This window comes from Salmo salar, chromosome ssa06 (genome assembly GCF_905237065.1).
Source record: "Salmo salar chromosome ssa06, Ssal_v3.1, whole genome shotgun sequence".
Classification (NCBI taxonomy): domain Eukaryota; kingdom Metazoa; phylum Chordata; class Actinopteri; order Salmoniformes; family Salmonidae; genus Salmo; species Salmo salar.
The window spans coordinates 48,730,298-48,740,858 of NC_059447.1; the positions used below are offsets into that span (position 1 = coordinate 48,730,298).

General features: G+C 43.7%; 1 protein-coding gene across 4 annotated transcripts in view; it reads right to left on the bottom strand.

Annotated features, from left to right (window-relative positions):
• LOC106607579 (mitotic deacetylase-associated SANT domain protein) overlaps positions 1-10,404 on the bottom strand; it is a 38,415-nt gene extending 28,011 nt beyond the window's left edge. For 2 of the 4 annotated variants that reach the window (XM_014204655.2, XM_014204653.2), the window contains exons 1-2: positions 9,316-9,722; positions 6,760-8,582 (exon numbers count right to left, since the gene is read on the bottom strand). In XM_014204655.2, coding sequence (XP_014060130.1) covers positions 6,760-8,277 — 1,518 coding nt within the window. In that variant the 5' untranslated portion in view covers positions 8,278-8,582; positions 9,316-9,722. Of the gene's footprint in view, positions 1-6,759; positions 8,583-9,315; positions 9,727-10,152 lie in introns of those variants that run through there. The other 2 variants (XR_006770263.1, XM_014204654.2) reach the window with 2 other exon arrangements.
• Between the last annotated feature and the right edge of the window lie 157 nt (positions 10,405-10,561).

The following is a 10,561-nucleotide window of genomic DNA, read 5'->3' on the forward strand; positions in this document are numbered from 1 at the left end:
GCCCTGAGGAATGTGGAGGTGTGTAGACATGCAGCTGCTTCAACAGTCTGCACCCAGCCTCTCTTTCGCTATCTCTGCAGGCTGCACACACACACACACACACGGCTTCCCTGTGGGCTGAAGTGCAGGCAGGTTTAAAACAGAATGACAACAAGCAGAGCAATGCGTTTTATCACTTGGTGAGTGGATTTGTCAGCATGTTATGCCTTTAAAAAACAAGAGCTGAAAAAAAAATGCAGCTGCTTCAGTGGGTGTGCCCTAGGGAAACGTGAATATCAAATTCCGGACAGCAAGGCTAGGGATCGCTCTCTTTTCTCACAACAGTATAATCAGTGTTGAATTGTGACTAGAGGACCTAGGCCTTCAGAGGGACCAAAAAATCTTCCAATATGTTGTATCAATCAAACAAAAATAACAGAAAACATAGCATCACTTAATGTGCCCGACATATCTTCTGTAGTCAAACCATTCTAGTTCTAGTGAAGGAAGAGCAATGCTTTTTGATGACATTATGAATTAATGAAACAGGCCTGGCTGCGCTTCGGGCTGCCACACACACTTGCCATGGACACACCATATGACACACAGCATAAAATAATGCGATCAGTGAAACAAAAAAACACACTGTTTACACAACCTATGGCAGCCTAACACCACTATCACCAATAGTGACAACAACAGTGTCACATCAAAGGTGACAGGCTCATGGTGCTGAAAGGACAGCGCCGTAATACTTGTGCACTCCATGGCACACACAGCATCAAATAACGTTAAAGAATAAGCAGACCATTCACTCCAGTAGGCCCCATGAAATCACAAGAATATAAAAGAACAACTGTTTCATTTTCAAAATGGAATTAACAAACCAGCTATTACTTCCCATTGTAAATATATGTTATCACGCTCATCACAATAACCGGTGATAGTTTAAATGCAACAATGTTTCACAGTCATTATTTTCAAAGAGATAGTTTTCATGCTTGTAAATGCTTGTACAGCGAAATGCTTGTAAATGCTTGTGAATGCTTTCCCGTGATCATTTGTAAAAAGAATTGAAAGTTAATCTTGAAAAGGGTGATGCTAACAAATTAGCAAAAACATCCACCTTGACGTTGATATTAGCTGCTGTCGCCAATCACACTGCTATAACACAAGCTAGCTAAAGTTATTGCGTTACCATAGGAAAACTACTGCTTCCCAAATTATATTTTCTCTTGCGCTCTCAGTAGTGAAGTGTCTAGGCCTTCTCGAAGGCCGAGACAGGTCACCTTTTTCCCTCCAACAGGCCCACCCATTGCAAGTCAAAATGTGATTGGCTCCAAAACTGTGCTCCAATACAGTTGAATAGCACAGGGAAGAACAGCTGCACCCTCGCATTGAGGATTTCAAGTTGAAGGCTGACTGTGGTACTGCAGGCATTGTTTGCAGAAAACAGGATCCCCCATTATAGTGAATGGGGAAATGGCAATCTTTGTGGTCAATATTCATGGTTATACACTGGTTATACACAAAAATCTAAATGCAACATGCAACAATTTCAAAGATTTTACTGAGTTAGAGTTCATAGAAGGATATCAGTCACAACTTTACATGTTGTGTTTATTTTTTTGTTCAGTATAATTGTTTTTTTTAAAGAACACAATCATGGTACCAATAATTACTTCTATTTCACCAGATCCTTCGACCAATTACTTTAAAACAGGTTTCCCCAACTGGTGGCCCACAGGTGGTTTAATTTGGCCCCCCAAGTTTTCTGAGCAAATAAATAAATAAAAACCGATATATTTATGTAACAGGTGGGTCTTATCCTGATTCGTTAAAACCACATTCCAGACAGTGACTATTCCACTAGCTACCACCAGCTAAATCTATGACATTAAAATGCCTATTTACTCTGTTACATCTGAATGTGCAATGTACCGTCTCATCAGCCCAGTCAGGCAATTTATAAACATGATCTCCACTATAAAAAACATCTAGAAATTATCTCACATTTCTTTTAGAATAACATTTCGTTTTCAACAGTGGAGATTTGTATAAACTTTGCTGTCTGTATCTCTAACATTTGCAACATTTTGAAAATTGAAACATTCGATCGCCAGCTGTCCCATAGTAATGAACGTGTCGGGATGAGACAGACAGGCAGGCAGCTTTTCTCAGCCGAAATCATGAATCAACATAGTTCTTTGTATATATCCATAAAAATGATCAATTGAAAACAGGTAAAATGAAACGCAGCTAGTTTGCCATCTTTCCAGCTTCAGTTTGAAGTGATTGTGTTAGCGGTGTTGTTGGCTAGCTCCTCTGAACAACAGTGTCCTGACGAGAGAGCACATTTACTATGCCAGGCGAAATCGCGCAAAAATAGCTCATTGTTATGAATGTATCCAAATAACTGTCACTAGAAAACAGGTTAAACAAATGCAAATGAAGCTACTTTACTGTTATTCTTGCTGCACTGTTTGACATGACTGTAAGTTAGTTTCATAGCTAGCAAGCAAGGGATAAGAACGTTGCCAACCAGTACGGAAATGGAACAGTTAGAACGAACGACTGTGTCGCGTCCATAGTTATAGAACAAAAAGACTGAACGATTGGGTCGCATTTCTGGCAACCGAACTGATAGAACGAACGGCCGGCCGGCTTGGGTAGCAACCCGAGATTTGTGTTGGGACTATATCTTGTGGAAAGATGAAATAGTATGAATAAATTCATCAAAATAAAGTTAATGACAATATGTCAAATCATATTTGAATATGTCGGTAACCCGTTGTGTAAAATTGATACTGCCCTAGAAGCCGGTGTTTGGAGGATATTGGTACGGTTTGCCAGCCCTCGACTTGGTCTCAGGCCTAACAGCACCCGTTCCATTATATCCTACAAACATGGCTTCTGTGGAATTATCACTTAAATATACTGTATCAGTCAAAAGTTTGGGCACACCTACTCATTCAAGAGTTTTTTTATTTTTACTATATTGTAGAAAAATAGTGAAGACATCAAAACTATGAAATAACACATATGGAATCATGTAGTAACCAAAAAAAGTTTTAAACAAATCAAAGTATATTTTATATTCTTTAAAGTGGCCACCCTTTGCCTTGATGACAGCTTTGCACACTCTTGGCATTCTCTCAACCAGCTTCATGAGGAATGCTTTCCAACAGTCTTGAAGGAGTTCCCACATATGCGGAGCACTTGTTGGCTGCTTTTTCTTCCAACTCATCCCAAACCATCTCAATTGGGTTGAGGTCGGGTGATTGTGGAGGCCAGGTCATCTGATGCAGCACTCCGTCACTCTCCTCGGTCAAATAACCCTTATTCAGCCTGGAGGTGTGTTTTAGGTCATTGTCCTGTTGAAAAACAAATGATAGTCCCACTAAGCGCAAACCAGATGGGATGGCATATGGATGCAGAATGCTGTGGTAGCCATGCTGGTTAAGTGTGACTTGAATTCTAAATAAGTCACCGACAGTGTCACCAGCAAAGCACCCCCACACCATCACATCTCCTCCTCCATGCTTCATGGTGGGAACCACATGCGGAGATCATCCGTTCACCTACTCTTGCTTCTCACAAGGACACGGCATTTGGAACCAAACATCTCAAATTTGGACTCATCAGACCAAAGGACAGATTTCCACCAGTCTAATGTTGCTCATGTTTCTTGGCCCAAGCAAGTCTCTTCTTATTTCTGTTCTTTCGTAGTCATTTCTTTGCAGCAATTCGACCATGAAGGCCTGATTCACGCAGTCTCCTCTGAACAGTTGAGGTTGAGATGCGTCTGTTACTTGAACTCTGTGAAGCATTTATTTGGGCTGCAATCTAAGGTGCAGTTAACTCTAATTAACATATCCTCTGCAGCAGAGGTAACTCTTGGTCTTCCTTTCCTGTGGCGGTCCTCATGAGACGCAGTTTCATCATAGCGCTTGATGGTTTTTGCGACTGCACTTGAAGAAAGTTTCAAAGTTCTTGAAATTATGCAGATTAACTGACCTTCATGTCTTAAAGTAATGATGGACTGTCGTTTTTCTTTGCTTATTTGAGCTGTTCTTGCCATATGGACTTGGTATTTTACCAAATAGGGCCATCTTCTGTATACCACCCCTAACTGATTGGCTCAAACGCATTAAGAAGGAAAGAAATTCCTCAAATGAACAAGGCACACCTGTTAATTGAAATGCATTCCAGGTGACTACCTCATGAAGCTTGTTGAGCGAATGCCAAGTGTGCAAAGCTGTCATCAAGGCAAAGGGTGGCTATTTGAAGAATATCAATTATATTTTGATTTGTTTAACACTTTTCTGGCTACTACATGATTCCATATGTGTTATTTCATAGTGTAGATGTCTTCACTATTATTCTACAATGTAGAAAATAGTAAATATAAAGAAAAACCCTTGAATGACTAGGTGTTCTAAAACGTTTGATCGGTATTGTGAGTATAATATATATATATATAACATTTTTGGGGTGCAATTTTTATTGTGGGTCATAGGGGCGGCAGGGTAGCCTAGTGGTTAGAGCATTGGGCCAGTAACCGAAAGTTTGCTAGATCAATTCCCCGAGCTGACAATGTAAAAATCTGTCGTTCTGCCCCTGAACAAGGCAGTTAAACCCACTGTTCCTAGGCCGTCATTGTAAATAAGAATTTGTTCTTAACTGACTTGCCTAATTAAATAAAGGTAATACAATTATAATTTTTTTTAAAGACAAAAAAACACCAGCTCCAAGTTATTTTAATTTAGAAAGAAATCCCACACATAATAGAGAGATCTAATGTGATTGTAAACAAATGTAAGCAAGGTTTGAAATTATTATGTTTTAGCCAAACATATCAGTTCGGGCTTCTTGCGGTCAATTTGTAGTCTACAAATTGTTTGTAATTATGTTCCTGCCCCCCAACCATACACTGCTTTAAAATCACACAGACGTAGTTAAAATGAGAATTTAGTTGCTAATGGCAGTATGCAGTACCTCGGTCGGCCTTTCGATTGAGACACCCAATGAGGGAGCTGCTTGCCTACAACGCCACTTCCTAGAGCAGGGATTCCCTAACTTTTTCACTCATATGGGCAAACAAACAAGCAAAAAAACATTCGCTGACATGGGCTAGTTTTTCATAAAAATCTCTTTAAGGTATGCAATGACTGACATCACAAGAGAAAAACTGATGATGTAACTAACCAATTTCGAAATGTCACCTTGTGCATTCTACTATTATAACTTTAAGAGTAAGTCGAAAGCCGGACTGAGTTCCTTAAAAAAAATCATAATAATAAATAGGGGCCCCACAGTTTGGGAACCACTGTCCGAGAGTAACTCAAACTGCCCATGCGATGTTTCCAAAAACTCCTCAATGTAGCAAGATGGTGACATGCTCATATGGCAATTCTGATTTTTCAAATACGCCACTGAGCATTCTCATAGGAAACAAGGGGTCTATGTCATCGATGGTTTCGTCCATATTTTTTACAGTCTATGGAATGGCAGAGGCCTTCAGCTTCTGAAGGCTTAGCCAATTGGCTGGCTGAGCTAGAATGTTTCTACCCAGAGACAATCAAAGAAAATCTTGATTGGATATTTTTTTCTCTTCAGTTTTAACCCTTTTCTTTCCAACACAAACTGAAGAAATGAAATCAGAAGATTGTTAAAATTATTGTATAGAAACCAAATCTTTAGGCCTTCAAGGCCCTCGGTTCCCCACTGAGTATAATGTGGATAGTACAGGGATGTCACAGGAGGTTGGTGGCACCTTAATAGAGGAGGACGGGCTCATAATAATGGCTGGAATGGAGCAAATGGAATGGCATTTGATAGGATTCAGCTCCAGCCGTTACCACGAGCCCGTCCTCCTCAATTAAGGTGCCACCAACCTCCTGTGACATCCCTGTACTATCCACATTATACTCAGTGGGGAACCGAGGGCCTTGAAGGCCTAAAGATTTGGTTTCTATTTAATCTTTACAATAATTTTAACAATCTTCTGATTTCATCTCTTCAGTTTGTGTTGGAAAGAAAAGAGAAAGAAATATCCAATCAAGATTTTCCTCCCCTCAGAAGACTCCTGTGTGGGATGTAGGCTTTCCTATGAAAGCAGAGGATTCACCAGAAATTCTCAGGAAAAGACACTTTTCAGGCTGCACAAGTACCCTGTGTATGAGGAGGATGTACAGTAGATGGAGAGAGTGTGTGTGTGCATGCGCTAGGCCGAATAGCTGGATTGCCAGTTATAAACAAACCAAACAGCTTGCCAACTGTCAAAGTCAAGATGACAGACCTTCTACATAGAAACCATGCTCTTCCTATTGAAAGAGGAACAGTGCATTGTAGTGGTCACAGTGGCAGCCAAGTACAGGAATAACACAATCAGTTCTCCCATCATCCGGGAATTAATCTAACTTCAAAATCGTCAGGTCCCCTTATTTTTCCCTTCAGGAAATACATCAGGAAAATAGTAACTAAATCAATATCGATTTCCCTGACCCATTGTGCAGGCCTTTATGGCACAGCAAGAATTTTTAACAATGTCATTGTATTTTGGGGTTTATTGGACAGGAGAGAGAGAGAAGTAGATAAGAGTGTGCTACAACATTGGGTCAGATTCAAATCCATGCTCGCAGCGCTACACAGTACATGTGATCCATAAGCAGCGGCCTAGACCGCTGGACAACCCCAGGCCACTATGTGAATGAAATTAACTTGAACTTGGAACAGGTTTTAGGCCTGGTTGAACTAAATAAAACAGTGCAAACAAACCTTGGATATCTTGGCAACCTTGGCAGCGGGCATCGACTCCATCTCGGAAGCCTTCTGGGCCAGAGTCTCCAGATTGATCTCTTTTGACGCCCTCCGACGGGTACTCTGGATGACCCCCCCCGTGGGACCCTGGCCCTCCCCCATCCTCCCTTCCTCTCCTCCGGCCACCACGCTGTTCTGGGGTACCTCCCTGGAGGGCTGGTTCAAGGAGGTTAGTGAGGGAAGGCCACCCAGGGGGGACAGCCCGTCTCTGGAGAGGCGGCGGGAGCGGCGGGGGGCAGCCAAAGGTGCGTCGGAGGAGGGTGACATGGGGTTAGGTGTGACCATTGGAGGGCAGGGGTTGCAGGGTGGGCTTGACAGATCAGTGGCTGGGGTCTCTACTTCCGGTGTCTGTCCCTGTCCATGAGTTTCCACTGACGGAGGCTTGTACTTCTGAGAGGGTGGGGGGCTAGCGCTAGACGGACAGTTGTCAGGGGGCTGGTTGTAGCTAAGGAAGTGTTGGTTTGGCTGTTGCTTTTGCTGAGACTGTGGCTGCAGTATTTCTTGTGGCGGTAAACTGTGTGGTTGCTGCTGTTGCTGCAACTGGTGAATTTGTTGCCGTTGCTCCTGTTGTAGTTGCTGCTTGTGAAACTGCTGTTGCATTTGCTGCTGCAGTTGGAGCTGATGCTGTTGCATTTGGTGATGTTGCTGCAACTGGTGCAACTGGTGCTGTTGTTGATGTTGTTGGTGCATTTGGTGCTGCTGTTGCATCTGAAGCTGCATCAGTTGGTGTTGTTGCTGGGCTTTAGACTGCTCGTTGTAGTTCAGGTTGGGCATGGCTTTGGTTCCCCCTTGGAACACCTGGTAGTACCCAGATGGAAGGTGTTGCTTGGTGGGTCCAAACGCCAGCTGGAAGGGCTGCAACAAGGACCCTTGTTGCATGGAGGGGTGAGAGGGGGGAGCATGGGGGTTCTGAGCCTGGAGGGCTACACCCTTATGGCCCTGCTGGAGGGCCTGGAGCTGGGCTTGGCGTATGGCGGCCGCCGCACCATGCTGCTCCCACTCTAAGCCCCTATCCTGGGCCATGGATCCTGGAGCCTGCTTCTCTGCTGGCCCCATCTGCAAAGCAGCTCCTCCATCGTGGCTCCCCTTGGGGAAAGCCACCTGGCCCCTAACGTTGTTCAAGCTGCCCATAAACGGGCCAAAGTTCTGCCCCCATGGATTTGTTGGCATAGGCCCGGGAGCTTCCTGAGACCAGCCAGGGGCCTGGATGGGGTCCTGGTGCATCCATTTGACAGGGGCAGTCTGCTGGTAGTGAGCCCGACTTTGGGGCCCCTTCTCTGGGTTGAAAACCCCAGAGCCGTGGCCTCCAGGCTCAACGACCCCGTGAGCAGACTCCAGAGCCGGGGGGCCAATACCCCCATAGAAGACATCAGAAGCCACAACGTGCTGCACTGAGGGCTCCTTCATGGCAGCTACAGTCCGATGTTTGCCCCCACACTTATCAGGGATCACTTTCTGCTGGGGAGGAAGACTCATACTAATAATCTAGCTAAAAAACAACAGCGGAAAAAAAAAGTCTGTGTCCTTTATATTTCCCCAGTCAATTAAGTGTAAAACAGGGACAAGACCAAGTGTGCCTGTTTACACTGCCTCAGTCTGGGACTGTTGTGGCCTGCTTTATTTAATAGAGAGAACAGAAGGATTTGGGAGGAAACATAAGTCCTACAGGAAAGGGTATAGGGTGGAGACCACACAACCCTCCTCCCCCAAGTCAGATCTGAAGAAGTTTGCAGTCACGGTGGCCCTAGATCCCCTTGTGGCCCTCATTCATGTGCAGGACCCTGAAAGACAGAGGATGAGAAAAATGACTGTTAATACAGTATGTTTTCAACAAGATTTTGTGCAGGCCAGGCCTGTTTGCTTAGCTCAGAGGAAGGAACTAGGCTACAGGGTATTCATAATGAAAGCAAAATAAGTTTCTGATAGCATGCACTGTACAAGTATCGTGCAAGCAAATCATTATCACTTTAGTACATCCAAACCAATTCACATGTAATGACATGTCAGACAAAGGTATCCGTGTCGGCCCATTGTTTACAGAACATTGACATTCATTTCGACTGTGATAAAAGCAGGCAGCAACAGAGCGAGGCGTGGGCTGTACACAGAATTGCCATTTAACACAGCGAGAAATACAGGAAACGAGGGAAAACAAGCAGAGCCGCTTTCAGTGTTTCTATCCTCCTCGTGGAGCCCCCAGTCCCCAGCCAATTGCATCGAAATTTCAGGCAACCTTTTGTGTTACATTGAAGTATTATGTTGCAACACTGTTACCGTCGCAGATTAGATAGTGTAACAATATGTGCGGGTGTGTGTGTACAAAATACATGTTGACAGGCTCTCTAAATCACATCATAACTCCTTGAGTAAAAAAACAAACAAACAACGAAACCTTCAAAACACACATTGTATACTACCACGCTATTCTGTTTACAAATTAAAGTTCTCCATGTTTTGCGCTCATGTTGATCGACAACAGAAACGTGCTATGCCACGAATTCAATAGACACTTACCGTTTCAATATCGTTTTATGTATTTGACAGCAAGTTCTGTGGAGCCAATTTGCTCTGGTCCAAAGTCGACTGCATGGCGGGATCGTGCGCAGCAGATGACATACTTCGACTACTTTTCTTCAGACCAAAGAGTAAACAACTTGCATCGAAACCATGCAAACACTGGACTTGGTATAGCAATGTTTATCGTTTAATCCGAAATCAGGTGATAGTATCTAGGATGTTACGCACCGTAACAGTGAATTAATAATACACTTTCAGGAAAACATGTTTAAAAAAAAATTACTCCCCGCATACGTACATAAACTGATAACGTTGGGTATGCTCAAAATGTGAAGTACACTGTATTTTGTTGCGTTTTTTCACAAATCTGTCTGTCATATACATTGGTTCCTACTATATTCATAGATACAATCAGCCTGAGCAGTGTTTATAAATCTGTGAAGCTGCGCAAAATCGTTGAAGTTCTAACGCTCGTGAATGCTTCACGTCACCCTTCAACTGACGTCCTGTTATCGGACCACGCCTATTATCCACCTTATATGGTTGTCCCACTGCCTGCGTATGGCGTCATCCAGCAAATTGCAGCACACCCTTGGCAGTGTTTCTGCCGGGAAATTCCATCAGAAAGGGGGCGCCCAGCCTCCCATTAAGGATCGCATGTTTAAGGGTGTCTGCGTGGCTAAATCCAAAGTGATTGATTTTGAACAGTACAGTGGTGTGGCAATGTAATAATATGTGGATATATATCATTAGCACAATTTGCATTTCCAAAGTATTCTATGTAGCATTTGATAGCACAATTTAGCTTTAAAATGTCAGTGGATTCATTCTGACCTGTCACTGTCGATCAGTCTCTGGTGTCTGATTGCCTACGGAGCTGTGAAGGGAACGGCACCTCCATACCTTCAGGCTCTGATCAGGCCCTACACCCAAACAAGGGCACTGCGTTCATCCACCACTGGCCTGCTGGCCCCCCTACCTCCGAGGAAGCACAGTTCCCGCTCAGCCCAGTCAAAACTGTTCGCTGCTCTGGCACCCCAATGGTGGAACAAGCTCCCTCACGACGCCAGGACAGCGGAGTCAATCACCACCTTCCGGAGACACCTGAAACCCCACCTCTTTAAGGAATACCTAGGATAGGATAAAGTAATCCTTCTAACCCCCCCCTTAAAATATTTAGATGCACTATTGTAAAGTGGTTGTTCCACTGGATATCATAAGGTGAATGCACCATTTTGTAAGT